Source organism: Canis lupus, chromosome 18 (assembly GCF_003254725.2).
Source record: "Canis lupus dingo isolate Sandy chromosome 18, ASM325472v2, whole genome shotgun sequence".
In the NCBI taxonomy this organism is placed as follows: Eukaryota; Metazoa; Chordata; class Mammalia; order Carnivora; family Canidae; genus Canis; species Canis lupus.
Genome location: NC_064260.1, coordinates 13,199,016 through 13,216,543, shown reverse-complemented (window position 1 = coordinate 13,216,543; position 17,528 = coordinate 13,199,016). Strand labels below are relative to the sequence as shown.

Here is a 17,528-nt window from a genome sequence, read left to right as displayed (position 1 = left end):
AGAAGTTATATTAGACAAAAAAAGCAAATTGGTTATGGCAAGGTCACTTTCCTTTAAGGGGAGGGGAGTAGAGCAGATTACCTTACTAGTACTAATTTAGGTGATTCCTGATAGACTGGTCTCAGTTTGGTGATGTGGGATTTAGCATAACCCCATTTTGGGTCAGTTGTCTTACTCTTAAAAACATCAAAGAAGAAACAAGTGAGTTATAGGGGGTAAAGATCTGAGTTAGCAACTTCCATTTCTGATTCCAAATATGAGGAGCTTCTAAGTTGCCACTCTGTTCTAACAACAAATAAAATGACGAACATACTGAGAAATTAACAACTCTTGAGCCTGTAAGAGAAGGGAGGCCACCTGGCAAACCACTGCCCCCAAAATCAGAGAGAATGACAGGTAAATACAGGAAGTCTCCACGTATGGGATCAGAGCCTTGATAGCAGAAAATAGACGGTGGAAGCCATTGCTAGGGAAGGAAAACTTAAACTGTAACTGAAGAACTGCTAGAGGCTTACAGTGGGCAGCTCCTAGAATTAAAAGCTCCCAGGTATACCCAGTCATATGGGGCCCACTATATTGCGAGAGTCACATCCAGGAATTCAAGTAGGTTCTCACAGTAAATACTGGAGAAAAATCCCCTTCTGCCTCCAGCAGGAAAAAAAGGAACCATCGTGAAATACATCAGAGGACTGTGTTCTCAACAAAGCCTGCCCTCAGGGGAACTAGTTAACCAGAGCCTGACCTTCTGGGGGTATTATCAAAACCTACATGATCTGGGGAAGGAAAATAGCCAACTCCAACCCATTCTGGTCATTCTCTCCCACACGAGGAAGGAGAAAAAAAATTTAGTATATTTGTGAAGTTCAAGGTACAAAGGCATAGGCTCTCTAAAAAACCAAGACCCAATGATAGCACTTTATTTCAGCTGAAGGAAAGACTGTTTTCCATTTTTCATTACTACAAATAATAGTGCAATATATATATATATATGACAGTTTCTCTAGGGTATATTCTTATTAAAGAAATTATAAGATCACAAGGTATACACACTTTTAACAATTTGATAAAACCGAGTGAAGTGGCTGAATCATTTCATTCTCCCACAATCAGTATACAAGAATTTCTCCTCTTGTTCAACATTAAATACTTAGATTTTAAAAATCTAATTGTTCAACATTAAATACTTAGATTTTAAAAATCTAAATTTAATTTGCCAACATATAGTACAACACCCAGTACTCACCTTAATTCTTAGACTTTGCCTATCTCATGATTGAGAAATAGTACCTTATTTGCATTTCCCTAATTAGTTCGTTATCTAAGAAGAAGCTGAACATATTTTCACATTTATCAGATGTGTTTTTCTGTTAACTGCCTGATCATATTCTTACTTTTTCAAATGTTATCTTTTTTTATTGAATTATAAGCTTCTGAAATACATCATAGGTAACATTTTTCCCTTAAAATTATATTTTATATATTTTAATTTTTTTGGAACAATCTTAAACATAAAGAAAATTTGGAAGTATACTAAAAAAAAATTTCCCTGAAACATTTGTTAATAAGTTACTGACATGATATCCTATCACCCTTGAAATACTTTAACGTGTATTTCAAAAAAGGGGACATTCTACTCCATGATCTCAACATAACCAACAAGGTCAGCAAGTTAACATGGATACTGCCAATGTCACATTTAAAAAACTAAAAACAGGAGCGACTGGGTGGTTCAGTCAGTTAAGTGTCTGCCTTCAGCTCAGGTCGTGATCCCAGGATTCTGGGATAAAGCCATCTGTCAGGTTCCCTGCTCAGTGGGGAGTCTGCTTCTCCCTCTCCCTCTGCCCCTCCTCCCCACTCATGTTCTTTCTCTCTCTATCTCAAATAAATAAAATTTTCTTTTTAAAAATATGTAGGGACGCCTGGGTGGCTCAATGGTTGAGCAACTGCCTTCAGCTCAGGGTGTGGTCCCAGAGTCCTAAGATCAAGTCCCACATCGGGCTCCTTGCATGGAGCCTGCTTCTCTCTCTGCCTATGTCTCTCTGCCTCTCTCTGTGTCTCTCATGAATAAATAAATAAAATCTTTTAAAAAATAAAATAAATAAAAATAAAAATTTGTAAAAAATATAATAGTGATTATTCTTTTAAAAAATAATAAAGAATTGATGCTTCAGGTTTCTACATTAAAACACAGTATCCATTCCTCAACAGATGATAATAAGGCTTTAAAACTCTTTATTCTTTTAACAAAAAGGATGTACATTAGGATTGACAGCATGTGAATAATTGCTTTCATTTTTTCCCTTTTCTTGACAACACAAGAGGGAATGAGATTAAACTGCTCTTGGAAATTTAAACATTAGATCAAACTTTCTGTGAATAATTGCTGGGAAAAGCTGAGAGTGAAATCTCCTTTGGCAATTTCTTTTCAAAGCACTCCTTCTGGGAAAGTCTTAATTCAGACCTATTCAGAGGCGAGGGCTAACCTTTAAAAAATCCCTTTAAGATCTAAGATTCTTTTATCTCTTTTTATCTAGTGCAACTTATTTATGAGTGGCATACATTTTGTGTTAAGGCTATGTTTATACAGCAAATATAAAAATAATAATCACTCACTATAAATTTTTTTTTACTAAAAGCCATATATTAGAAACTGTTATTAATTCTATATGCATTACTTATTCTTTAGGACAACTCTATAATGACAGTGTAGCTTCTTCAATAAAAATTGGGAAGAGGGACACCTAGGTGGTTCAGTCAGTTGAGCGTTCAATTCTTGATTTCAGCTCAGGTCACATGATCTCAGGGTTGTGGGGCTGAACCCTGGGCACTGGGCTCAGTGCAGAGTTTGCTTGTCCCTTTCCCTCTGCAACCACCCCCCCATTCTCTCTCTCTCTAAAATAAACAAAAATCTTGGGAAGAAGGGAAGGGAAGGGAAGGGAAGGGAAGGGAAGGGAAGGGAAGGGAAGGGAAGGGAAGGGAAGAAGGAAGGGAAGGGAAGAAAGAAGGAAGGGAAGGGAAGGGAAGGGAAGAAAGGGAAGAAGGAAGGGAAGGGAAGGGAAGAAGGAAGGGAAGAAGGAAGGGAAGAGGGAAGGGAAGAGGGAAGGGAAGAGGGAAGGGAAGAGGGAAGGGAAGAGGGAAGGGAAGAGGGAAGGGAAGAGGGAAGGGAAGAGGGAAGGGAAGGGAAGGGAAGGGAAGGGAAGGGAAGGGAAGGGAAGGGAAGGGAAGGGAAGGGAAGGGAAAAGACCGAACTGGGGCAGCCCTGGTGGCTCAGTGGGTTTAGCGCCGCCTCCAGCCCAGGGTGTGATCCCAGAGCCCCGGGATCGAGGCCCACATCGGGCTCCTTGCATGGAGCCTGCTTCTCCCTCTGCCTGTGTCTCTGCCTCTCTCTCTCTCTCTCTCTCTGAATAAATGAATAAAATGTTTAAAAAAAAAACATTTAAAAAAGAAAGACCAAACTGCAGAATACTTTGGGGAAATTTTCTGTAGTCTGAAGAATTAAAATGGGGGAGCAGAGCCAAAGAAGGAAATGTAGTCAAAACACAGATCTGTCTTTAAACAGAAGAAGGTACACTAGCATAGCTGTATATGACAGGAAAAAGACTTAAGAAGAAAAACTGACCATATGACAGACAGAGGGGATCTGCTAAAGCAAAACCCTTGAGAGATGGGATCTAATGCAAGAACAGGGTACTTGTTCTTTGTTAGGTACTTTGTTCTTTGTTAGGAACTATAAGCACAGTTCATATATATTAACAGGAGAGAAGAGTGAATACAAGGAGAGAAATGCAGAGATGTGTTGGTTAAATGAGAGGCATATATAACAGTCTTTCCTATCTCATCTCTGAAGAGTGTTTTATACCTGAATGCCATCAGCAGGTACATCTTGGCAGGAAAAAGGTGCAGACTGTTATTGTAGGGCTACTTCCCTCTCACACCTTTCTTGTGTAATTTTTTTTAGATTTTGCTGTAGTTGTAACGTTCCCAAGGGTTTTATCAGTTTCAATGTCCACAGTTAGCCTTCTTTGCTCCTGAATACTGGAATTATTCTAAGGAAAAGCCCAAAAAACTAAGGGATAAATTGCAGTTCCTTAAAAAATATTTTCTGTCTCAAGAAGTACATGTGAGGATAAAAATTTCAGAAAGAAAAATGTTCCTTTTTATTCTTGCATCTGTTTCCTCTGAACTAAGTGGAGCCACAGTTTATAGATTTTTTTTTCTAGAAGTTCTGAATATACCAATTGGCCAATTCAACTCACTGATTAGACAAAAAAAGTTATAAATACATTCTGAAACATAATTTCTTCTCCCATTTTCTGTCTACTAAAAAATGAGTCATTAGACTGCTTTGAAACTTAAGTGTTTCACATACTATTCAAGGGACTTCTTGGTTATAAATAAATAAAGCAGCTAAATATAAACCATAGCCATACCTCTCACAGCTGACTGCGAAGGCTGAGTCAGAACTTTGATGTCTAATGCACTGTTGATGTGTTCTTCTAAAGTAGCACAATATCCATCCACAACACTGGTAATAGTATCCTTCAAAGTTCCAAGATTATGGAAAACCTGGAGAGCTGTTCCGACTTGGGTTGGATTCTTTAAAAAGGTGGGGGTGGTAGGGTGGGAAGAGGTATACAGAGGAAAATAAACAAAGTCAATATAAGCCTACAACTTTAAGTGGTACTTGAGCAGTTACTACCATATTTTTTAATTATCACAGACGAGAACAAAGAGAGTACATTTGGAACAAATATTATTTTTAGTCATTTATTTCATAAAAGACAAAGTTAAATACTATGTATATTATTTCCTCCTTTCCCCTTTTTCTCCTCCTTCAAAGGATAATAACAAGATCAGAAATCTGTTATATTATTAGAGCTTACTTAAAATTTACTACCAATGGCTATAAAGAGAGCCATGCTAGAATTAACAACAACCCTACATCTGTTTGGAGAATAAAGAAATGAATTCTGCAGAGTTAGCTAAGGGCTAAACCACGCAGACAGACACTATTCATTTCATTTCATTTCATTTCATTTCATTCATTCATTCATTCATTCAAACTACAAATATTTACACAGTGCTTACTGCGTCTCTGTCTTGGTTCCAGGTGCTAGAAATATAGTAGTAAGCAAAACCAACTAAGTCCCTACCCTCGTGGAACTTCTATTTACTGAGAAGTACATTAAAAATATGTATGTATAGAATATCAGGTAGTCATAACTGCTATAAAAAATTAATCTGGGAATAAAAATAGACTGATGAGGAAATTATGGTGAGCAGTCAGTGATGCATCTCTGAGGTAATTTTCAAAGACTTGAATATTATAAATGAGGGAGTCTGAGGAGGATATGGGAAAAAAACAGATCTGAACAGATATCAACGAAATGCTGAGGTATAAATATGCTTGCAGCTAATCAGACAGCAAGAAGGCCTTGATAATGGCTGGAACAGAGTGACTACAGCAGAGAGAGGTAGGTGGTAAGGCAGGTAGTAAAAACACTGTGAGTAGATTGGGTTCATAGTATATAAACAGGTTGTTGGTTCTGTCACTGAGTAAATGAATTATCAAGCCAGATTCTAGTACATCAACATGTATCTCCAGGCCCAAACTTTTAAACTTTTAGTTTAAAAGTTAAATTATTTCATTAACTTTGTTTCTTAGTGGTTAAGTTTATAAATAAGACAAAGAGTTACTTCTGAAACATATTCATGTTAATAACATAATATGATACAGTAATACATGCACACCCAGAGGCAAAGTGGAACCTACTTATAGAAAAAAGCAAACAAGGTTGGTGAACACAATACTCATTTTAGACTTTAATTAAGCAAGAAAAAAGAAGTAAATGGGGGTGCCTGGGTGGCTCAGTTTGTTAAACGTTTGCCTTTAGCTTGGGGGGTGATCTCTAGGTCCTGGGATAGAGCCCCACATCATCAGGCACCCTGTTCGGTGGGGAGTCGGCTTCTCCCTCTCCCTTGGACCCTCCTCCCCACTTGTGCACTCTCTCTCTGTCAAATAAACAAACACAATTAAAAAAGAAAAAGAAGCCAATGGACATCATTTCAAATGTTTTAATGAAAAAAGCTTAATTTAATATGGTTATAAAATAATTTAATTCTAGTATATACCATCAGTTCTTTAAAGAAAATGGGAGAAATAATATTTTCATTTATTTTGTTTTGTTTTTGTTTTAAAGATTTTTTATTTACTTATTCATGAGAGAGAGAGAGAGGCACAGAGACACAGGCAGAGGGAGAAGCAGGCTCCATGCAGGGACCCCGATGCGGGACTCAATCCCGGGTCTCCAGGATCAGGCCCTGGGCGGAAGGCAGCGCTAAACCACTGAGCCACCCAGGCTAACCAGTATTTTCATTTATAAAAGTAGAATATAGCTATATATTGTAAAATCATATTTATTGCCTTTATTATTATCAAAGAATTGTAAATCTTTTCAACATATGGTAGGTTTGCAGTGTTATAAGCTGAATGTACATTGTGAGATATATGTGTATGTTAATGGAAAGGCATTTAAAGTCATATTTCAGGGCAGCCCTGGTGGCTCAGTGGTTTGGCGCCATCTTTGGCCCGGGGTGTGATCCTGGAGACCCGGGATTGAGTCCTGCGTTGGGCTCCTGCATGGAGCCTGCTTCTCCCTCTGCCTGTGTCTCTGCCTCTCTCTCTCTCTCTCTTTCTGTGTGTGTGTGTGTGTGTGTGTGTCATGAATAAATAAAATCGTTGAAAAAAAAAAAGTCATATTTCATTTGAAAGATCTGGTTAACATGGACCAGTCTTCATCATTTACCACTCCAAAAATTATTAATTCCCAAAACTTTTCAAAACAGAAACATATACAGTTCATTCATTATATTTTTCTTAAACAAAGGAGGGGGAATGACTTAAAGATTTATTTTTAGAGAGAGTGAGGAAGTGCTTGGAGTGGGAGTGGGGGAGTGGGGGAGTGGGGAGGTGGGATGGTAGGTGGTAGGGACAAGTCAACTCCAAACTGAGCACAGAGTGTAGAGCCTGACTCAAGCCCAAATCAAAAGAAGGCTGCTTAACTGACTGAGACACCCAGGCATCCCTAGTTCATCTTAGAAGACCATCTAATATAGCAATATTTGTAATAATTATAATTTATAATACTTATAATTCTAGTTGTAATTTTAAGCTTTCCAATTTACATGACCACTTATTCAATTAATGCCAGTTATTTACAACCATAGCTTAATATAAGCATATCATTTGCAAGTTGGAAGACTACAAAATATGGGTTAGTTGAAATAAAATTCCTTAACATACAGAGAAGTGTGCAAATTATGTAAATACAACTTTAAGAATTATCACAAAGTACACACATCTTTCTAACTACTACCTAGAGCATAAAACCAAATATTATCAGGCAACTCAATCTGTTGTGGCTTTCCCAAATGCATCTCTCCAGGTACTATCACTTCCATAATTTCTAATACCATTGATTAGTTTTGCAGTTTTACATAAATGGAACAAACCATAAGGTAAGCTATTATTTTGTGTCTGCCTCCTTCTATTATCTCATTTGCAAAATTCATCCATGTTGTTGCATGTAGCAGTTGACTTGCTGTTGAGTAGAAATTTACCTTAGTTTTATCCATCCAACTAACATCCAATTTGTGTACATTTGAGATATTTCCATCTTTTAGGTGTTTTAAAGAATGCTACCATGAACATTCTGGTGCGCACAGCTTTTAGTGAACATATGTGTGTATGCATTTCTGCTGGTTAGAGTAGAAATGCTGAATCATTACGTATTTGTATGCTTAGTGTTTGCAGATTCTGCCAATTTTCCAAAGTCATTGTACCAATTTACACTCCAGCAGCAATACATGAGTTGTGGGTGTTCCACAACCTTACCAAAATTCAGAATTATCATCTTTTTAAGCTATTCTTTGGAATGATCACTGTGGCTTTCATTTACATTTCCATGATGACTAAGGAATTATTTCCTCTTGCATGTTAATTATCCATTTGGATAGCTTCTTTTGTGAGTGCATATTTCTTTTTTTCCCCCCATTTTTCTCACTGGTTATTTTCATCTTTTACATATTTGTAAGAATTGTTTACACATTTGGCTGTAATCACTTTGATGATTATATGTATTCAAGTATATGTATATACTCCTTAAGAAGTCTTGTAATGAAAGAAGTTCCTAATTTAAATGCAGCATTTTATCAACCTATGGTTAGCACTTTTAGTACCTTGTTTAAAAATTGTCCCATCACACATTTATGAAGATGTCTTTCATTCAGGAATTTATGCTCCAGAAATTCTATTGGTCTGCCTTTCATGTTTAGAAATATAATCTACCTGGAATTACTTTCTGTATAATATGAGATAGAAGCCATGATTAGTGTTTTTCTATACAAATACCCAACTGGTTCAGCAAAATTTATTTGAAAAAACTTTTTTCACTTCCTTGTTCTCAAAGCCTACCTTTCCACTTATGTGAGTTTGTTTCTGGACTTTCAATTCTGTACCATTTGTCTATTTTTACATCAATTCACCTGTATAAATTGTTGTAGCTTTAGAGTAAGTTTGATAGTCCTCCAGTTCTGTTCTTCTTCAATTTGGTATAGGCTATTCTTGGCTCATGGTACTTCCATATACATTTTGTAATGGGCATGACAGTTTCCATTAAAGAAAAAGATCCTGAAATTTTGAGACTACTGGAAATCTTCCTAAGAATGAATTCTCCAGGGCAGCCCCGGTGGCGCAGCGGTTTGGCGCCGCCTGCAGCCCAGGGTGTGATCCTGGAGACCTGGGATAGAGTCCCACATCAGTCTCCTTGCATGGAGCCTGCTTCTCCCTCTGCCTGTGTCTCTGCTCCTCTCTCTCTGTCTCTCATGAATAAATAAATAAAATCTTAAAAAAAAAAAGAAAAAGAATTCTCCAGGGCAGCTTGGGTGGCTTACTGGTTTAGCGCTGCCTTTGGGCCAGGTTGTGATCCTGGAGACCCGAGATCGAGTCCCACGTCAGGCTCCCTGCACGGAGCCTGCTTCTCCCTCTGCCTGTGTCTCTGTCTCTCTCTCTCTCACTCTGTGTTTCTCATGAGTGAATAAAATAAAATCTTTAAAAAAAAAAAAAAAAAGAATGAATTTTCCAATCCATGAATATGGTAGTTCTCTTCATTTACTCAGGTCTTTTTAAATTTCTCTTAATAATGTTACAATTCCTGTGAAGAGCTATTACATATCTCTAACTTGAATTACTCCTACACAGTGTGTATTTTGATAGTAAGTGGTAATTTTAAAGTTTTTTGGTGCTCATATACTAAAAATACAATTATTATATATTCAATTTCTCCAAACTTTCAAAGTTATTAATTCTAATAGTTTGGAGACTGTTTGGGATTTTCTATATAGATACTCATGTTATCTCTGAATTATTTCTTCATTTCCAATCCTACATTTTATTGCTTTCTTTTATTATCCTGATTAGGATCTTTAGTATGCTGCGATGTAAAAGCAGTAAGAGTAATATCTTTGTATAATTCCTAATCTCAAATAGAAAAACTTAAATATTTCACTTCTGAGATTTTCAGATATACCCTTTATTGTATGAAAAAAATTCTATCCTAGGTCTGCTATGAATTTTTAAATCATAGACTGATGCTGGATTTTACTAAATGCTTTTTCTGCATATATTGAGATGATCAATTTTTCCCTTTATTGATGACATTACATTGTACTTCTAGACCAAAGCCAGCTTGGTGATGATGAATTATCCTTTTTAGATATCCCTGACTTATACATGCTAATACTTTCATTGGTATTTTTGCACTGATTTTCAAGGGAGATACCTAATATCCTTCCTCACAATATTCTTGCTTTGATACCAAGTTTATACTGGCCCCATGAAACAGTAAGGTTGAGTACTCCTTCTTTCTCAATTCTGGGATGGATTTGTAAAAAACACTGGTTGATTTATTAAATGTTTGGATGAAGTCATTAGTGAAACTATCCGTCCTTGGAGATTTGAGGAAAGATATATAATGATAAATTCAGTTTTGTCAATACAATTATTCAGATTTTCTAATTTTCCTAGTGTTCTTTTGGGTAAGTCGTTTTTCTAGAAATTTCTCAATTTTATCTAAACTTTCAAATGTACTGTTATAAAGTTATACCCAGTATTCTCTTAGTAATTTGCTAGTTTCTGTTGGAACTATAATAAGATCAACTTGTTTATTCTTAATAGTAATGTGTGCCTTTAAAAAAAAAAACCTTCTTACCCTCATCAGTCTTTATCAGTATTTATCAATTTAATGTATTAATCTTGTCAAATAACCAATTATTAGATTTGTTGATTCTATTATAAGCGTTTGTTATTCCTATTTCACAGGTCTTTGGAGTCAGACTTAGATCAGAAGCCAAGCACTAGCAGCTAGTAGCCAAAACCTTAGCAAGTTATTTAACTTATTCTAAGACTTAGTTTCCTCACCTACACTACAGTGAAAATAACCGTGCCAACCTTAAAAGTAAATGAAATAATCATTATAACTGATCTAACACTGAGGACAGAACAAAGAGCTCAACAAGTATTAGTTGCCTTTACCATGATGTTTTGGAATCATAGTTAACGTGGAAAGAATACGGGCTTTTAAAAGTAGGCAGTCTTGGGACAAAAACACAACTATGCTATAATCTGTGTGACACTGGGCAAATTACTTTATCACTCATCAAACTTTATTTTTTATATAATTAATATTTCCTTCCTCATCAGATTTTAAGATCTCTGAGAGAAGGTTCCAAATTTGTTTTGTTTTGTTTTTTTCCTCCAAATTTGTTTTATCACTGCAATACTCCTAACATCTAGCACAGGTGTTAAATAGGTGTTGAATAAAGAAATGAGTAAGTAAATTTTTATGATTTAGCTTGCTAATATTCTTTGTATGACAACTGAAAAGACTATTGAAATAACACATTTAAAAGCCCTAGTACTCAGTGGAGTGCCTGGGTGGCTCACTTGGTTAAGTATCTGCCCTCAGCTCAGGTCCTGATCTCAGAGTCCTGGGATGGAGCTCTGCACTGGGGTCCCTGCTCAGCAGGCAGTCAGCTTCTCCCTCTCCCTCTGTCCCTCTCTCCTGCTCATTCTCTTTTCTCTCTGTCTCAAATAAATAAATAAAATCTTAAAAAAATTAAACGTCTCATACTCAATTTATAAGTAGTAACAAATATTGGTTCTTAGGTCATTTATTAATATTCTAAAAGTTAAACGAATGCTAAGAATAGTCTTTGTTCCAGTTCCCAAGAAATTCTTTTCACTCCATCTTTACTTATCACTGAAATGAGTAGTTACCATTTGAGTAACTCTGAGGAACTCCGTTCTCTCCTCTGTATCTCAATTTCATAAATTTTTTTTTTCAATTTCATAAATTTTAAAATGATGAGGACAAATGGAGATTTCCAAAGCTAGCTGAATATCTTTTTTATAAAAATGTAGCCAACTGAGATCTCAACTCCAAAAACTGTGATTCAGCTGAACCAGACAGAGACAATATTTTCAAAGCTCTTCAGATGCTTCTCATATAGTTGACCAGGCAACCACCTGGAAACCAGCATTTGGGAACCACTGGAATAGATGACTGCCAGACTTAGAAGGATAAAAACCATTTATTCACATGAAGATAGCTTTTATTTTTTTCCTTTTTTTGTAAGGAGAACAGAGCACACAAAGAAATGACAGAGGAAAACTGTATAGAGAGTACGTTTAAGGAGTAGTATACACAGTCTATTGCCACAATGTTACGTGCATAAAAAACACATATTAAAAGATAATGCTGCACTGATAACAAGGCTCTGGTCACTGACAGTGTTGAGTGGCATTCTGTAAAAATTTTATTTTATTTTACTTTGTTGGTAATAAAAAATGATTGATTTTTCTAAATATCACAATTTAAATTGAGGAAATAAAATAATCAGCCAAGTGAGAATCTAAAGAACAGGATAGATATAAGAGATTCTGAAGCCCTGGAAAGACACTGGATACTGATGGACTACAATGGACAAGAGGCAGGGAAAAAGCCTGGTATCCTGAAGTTTCAAGTCATAGAGCCTGAGAAGATGGGAAAAGGAAAAGGACAATCAAAAGGAGATTATTTGGGTGGGTGGGTGGGAGAGAGATGGGCATGGGAAGATCAGAGGCTGTGGCTAATACAGCACTTGGCTGTCAGTCATGCTGAGTCTAAAGTGCCAAGAGGGTGCTCTCAGTGGGAAATGAGAACACTTCTGAAATGGATAATCACAGCAAGTTAGTCTGGGTAACAAAATAAACTCAAGTAACAAATAATGAAAATAGGGGTGCTGGAAACTATAAATCACAAAGGAGGTAAATCAAGAACTGAATTAATGAGAGTGAGAGAATAGAAATGGAATGATATAATACTTCAGCCAGGGATGAAATTGGAACATTAGAAAAAATGAAAATGAGATCATTTTGTCTAGCTACAATGCAAGTGAAAAACATCTCTGAAGATACTGAACATTAACCTCTTTTCTCCATCATCCCCTCATCACAGACGAATACAATAATATTTTGACCACAGGCTTTTTCTGAGCCCTGACGAATAATAAGTTGCAGGTTTTTAGTTCTCTCATCTGTAAAATGAGGGAGCTGGATTAGATGAACTCTGTATCCTTTCCAATATAAAAACATAATGATCTCACTATCATTCAATGTATATCGTCCACTAAGCACTGTCAATGCACAAGACACAGGGGATAAAACAAATGAGGCAAATACTACGGTCTGACTTTTCAATATTTACAAGTAAAGTAAGAACCAGAATATACCATGATAAATAGAAGAGAAATAGAGTTTAATGAAAACACATCAAAGAGGTAATTAACCCAGACCTGGCAAGAGAAAGAGGAATGAGGGGTCAGGAAATGGTCCTTGAAGGAGTCCCAGCTGAGACCTCAAATGAAGCAGTCTAGGGAAGGTGTCTGGTAGCATGGAGAGCAGGTTTGAAAGATTTCCATGAGGATGGGCACCTGGGTGGTTCAGTCTGTTGAATACCCAACTCTTGATCTCAGCTCAGGTCATAATCTTAGAGTCATGAGGTCAAGCCCTACACTGGGCTCCCCACTAGGCATGGAGGGATTTACAGGAGGAGGGAGAAAGCAAAAGGAAATCTCCTCCAAGCAAAGAACAGCACATATAGAAGCTTGTGAATGAAAGCATGTGACGGAAACCACGTCCACTGGTACTGAGAACTGATGGGTAAAAGATCTAACAAACACCTTCCTGTGGAAGTGGCTCTCAAATTTTTCCTTGGTAGATCTAAAAGAAATGGACAAACAAACAAATGGAAAGATATCCCATGCTCATGGATTGGGAGAATATTATTAAAATGCCTATACCATCCAAAGCAATCTATACATTTAATGCAATCCCTATCAAGATACCAACAGCATTTTTAACAAAAGGCCCCAAATAGCCAAAACAATCTTGAAAAAGAAGAACAAAACTAGAGGGATCACAATCCAAGATTTTAAGATATACTACACAAAGCTGCAGAAATCAAAACAGTATAGTACTGGCACAAAAATAGGTATTTAGATCAATGGAACAGAACAGAAAGCCCAGAAATAAACCCATGATTATACATACCAACAATTAATCTATGGCAAAGGAGCCAAGAATGTCCAATGGGAATATAAACAGTCTCTTCAACAAATGGTGCTGGGAATACTGTACAGCAACATGAAAGAAAATGAAACTGAACCACTTTCTTGCACCATACACAAAAATAAACCCAAAATGGATTTTAAAATGTGAGACCTGACACCATAAAAATCCTACAACAGAGCACAGGCAGTAATCTTTTTCACACTGGCAGAAGCAACATCTTTCTAGATGTGACTTCTGAGCCTAGGGAACTAAAGCACAAATAAATTATTGGGACTACATCAAAATAAGAAGCTTCTGAACAGCAAAGGAAATAATCAACAAAACTAAAAGGCAACCTACTGAATGGGAGAAGATATTTGCAAATGACATATCTGACAAAGGGTTAGTATTCAAAATATATAAGGAACTTATATAACTCAACACACAAAAAGAAACAATCTAATTAAAATTGGACAGAAGACACAAACAGGTATTTCTCCAAAGAAGATATACAGATGGCCAACAGACACATGGAAAGATGAGCAACATCACTCATCATCAGAGAAATGCAAATCAAAACTATAATGAGTTATCACCTGACACCTGTCAGAATGGCTAAATTCAAAAACACAGGAACAACAAGTGTTGGCAGGAATGCAAACTGGTACAGCCATTTGGATTGCTTCCATATTTTGACTATTATAAATAATGTTGTAGTAAACGTAGGAGTGCATATATCTTTTCAAATTATAATGGGTAAATACCCAGTAGTGGAGTTACTGGATCATATGGTAATTCTATTATTAATTTTTTGAGAAATCTCTATACTATCTTTTCCATTTTAAAGAGACTTCATATTCACTAATATTGTTTTGTCATCACAACATAGGTGGAATAAGTATTACTATCCTCATTTTACATTTAAGGAAACTAAGGCACGAATAGGGTAGGCCCACAGCTGGCCAGTTTTAGGTCTCGGGCCATTTCCTGCCTATTCTATACTTCGCTCCAGGTCATCCTATCATCACTTGACTTTGGAAGGTCTCCAGATATACCAATTTCACAAGTGAGAAATACTCTCCGGCAAACTTTAAGAGCTCTCAAAACATACAGACTAAACATATTTGAAAAATACCATGCTAGAGAGAAGCTTCTGCTGAAAAGGTAGCAATGTCTTCCAGACAATGTCTTCTTTTTAAGTAAGACAGTCAATTCTAGGGATAATTTTTCTAAAAATTGTCACTGTGACCTTTAAGAAATCATTTAATCTTATATAGAATTTTCCAACTTCATAAATTGTGATATAAAATGAGATAAAAGACCATGTAATAGAGAAGAAAAGATAATTTCATAAGTAGATCAAGATAAATTTCTATCTCTTCAAAAGCATTTCAGAAGATGACACAACCACTTTATTAAGCTAAAATTATTTCTCCTGCTTTAGAAAACAAGGTGTAATTTTTTTCTTTCTCTTCCAACACCTCAGTAGCATGATATGGGAGGAAAATAAAATCTCACAAGAATATAGTCAGAAAAGAAGCATAGTTAAGATCCCTGAAAAGCTTGCCAAAACAGCAACACTGTAACCAAAGCAACAGCTGGCACTGAGCTAATAGAACAGAGATATAGCCAGACTGCTGTAAAGACTGTTCCATGAAGTAGCAAGCAGTCTTTCAGTATTTACTAAGTAAGCTATAAGCTAATATGAGATGATCTTTGTGAGCACAAACACAGCATTAAGTCAAAAGTTTAATGTGACTTGATAAACTTCGTATTATTGAAATCAGAAATGGAAAGAGTGACAGAATTTGATTTAACTGGAAACAAAATGCAGAAATGACATAAATGTACAAAGACCAAGATTCCACTGTGGATCATATCATTATATATTAAAAATCTGAAAGGATCCAATAATCCTTATACCACAAAGACAATCACATTTCACTCTTTCTCCTAATGAAATAATTCTTCAGCAGGTAAATTCTTTTTCTTTAGATTTCATATAAGTGATGAGCTGCAAAAAGAAAAGGACAAATGTAGAATAAATTCTGCTGAGGTATTCTATTTTAACAGTACATGCACCATTCCACAAAGTGACTCAGTTCATAAAGCTTTAAGTCCTAAGATAAAATCTTAGCTGTTTCCCCAACTGATTTTAACTAGAAAGCCAAGTATAAGATACCAAAATTTTATTTTTCCTTAGGAGGCTTAGGACTACAATATTTCCTCAAAGTTCGGACTACAATATTTCCTCAAAGTTCAATTAGCAAGCCATTTCCTGCTCAAAACAAAAACAAAGGAATCCCAGGAACACATTCAGAGAGAGGGGGAGGTGGGGAGGAAAAGGGAGAGATCAACTAGGCCTCCTCAAAGACAGAAAATACGGTGAGAAAGATGCAAAGTCAGTTCAAGCAAAACTTCAGAAAACAGGTTATGTATCACTACATAGTCCTTACTGCTGAATAAAAATAAAAATAAAATGTTTTCTGGCGTTTTCTTTTACAGCTGAGAAAGGATACAAATTTAACAATCTTTACCAGAAAGCAGGTAATTATTTTAGACAAGGAAAAGCTCGGTTACCTAAATCATACACAATAATTTAGGAATTAAAAATCCCAACTATTTTATTTATCAAGGATAGTATTCATAAACTCACAACATTCTATATATATATAACAAGTATATTTTAGGTCAGAATACTGAAGGCAACTTCTAATCTCTTGACCATATGCCCTAATGGGATATACACATTTGACACTTTTTCTGGAGCTACAACATGCCTAAAACACTGAAAACTTAATAGAGCTCCATGGGAGATGACATGTACTAAAGGAAGAAAGAATCACATTAAATAATGTAATTTAAAAGCAAGAATTATATTAGCTACCTTGGTTGTGATTTAGAGCTTACCAGTGGCTCTTCTGATTCAGTAACATGCAGCCCATTAATGCTGGATATGTACTTCTCAGCTAACCTAATATGATTATTTCAGAACCTGTTAACAATCAACAGTCAGCAGTGCATAACCCAAATGAAATTAGTAACTAAGAAGGACATTTAATAGCACAATATGATCTTATCAACCAGAAATCAACTTTATTCTAGCCCTTTTGGAAGAAAAGCAGAAAATAGAAGAGCTACAGAAAGATAAGAAAAAAGAGGGGAAAAAAGAGAAAAGAATGAAAGTGAATATGGACTAGAAGAGGAGGTAACTGCAGAAGTGATGACACACAAAAATCAGAGAAGCAAGTATCAAAGGATAATCAATATAGAGTAAAAGTTATTTTAACTTTCAAATTTCCTTAAAAAACAAATCTGAGAGCATATGAATTCATAGTTGGCATTAAATAAAAATATTTAAATGATGTCAATGCTTAGAGTAACATTCTCTTTTATAATTTATTTTTTATTTTTAAAATAATCTCTACTTTCAACATGGAGCTTGAAACTCATGACCCCAAGATCAAGAGTCACATGTTCCACCAACTGAGCCAGCCAGGGACCCCAGAAAACATTCTCATTGCAATAAATAACAGATAATTTTTCAAGGACACTAAAACATGTTCAATAATAAAATGAATTTTATAGGACAATGAAAGTAATCACAAGACATTAATATGGTAAGCTCAAACATTATTATTCTTTTAATATAATTACATTTTAAACTTAAATGTATAAATGTGGCTTATTTTTTTTAAGTAATATAATGATTCTAGTCATTCTGTGCTTTAGCAAAGATATTTATGGTAGACATTACTAGTTATTCCCCGAAATTCATTCCCTCCTGTTTTCTTAATGTAATGTTTCCAATGTTTCTAATGTAAAAACCTAATTTTCTCCCGGGGTGACAATGTGTACTGCCCCCGGCAATGGCTCACAA

At 35.8% G+C, this 17,528-nt stretch overlaps 1 protein-coding gene across 3 annotated transcripts in view; it reads right to left on the bottom strand.

Moving 5' to 3' along the window:
- Positions 1–17,528, bottom strand: part of COG5 (component of oligomeric golgi complex 5) — a 297,897-nt gene that overhangs the window by 126,991 nt on the left and 153,378 nt on the right. For all 3 annotated transcript variants that reach the window (XM_049096361.1, XM_035701303.1, XM_049096362.1), the window contains one exon: positions 4,431–4,596. In XM_049096361.1, the coding sequence (XP_048952318.1) occupies positions 4,431–4,596 (166 nt within the window). The remainder of the gene's footprint in view (positions 1–4,430; positions 4,597–17,528) is intronic.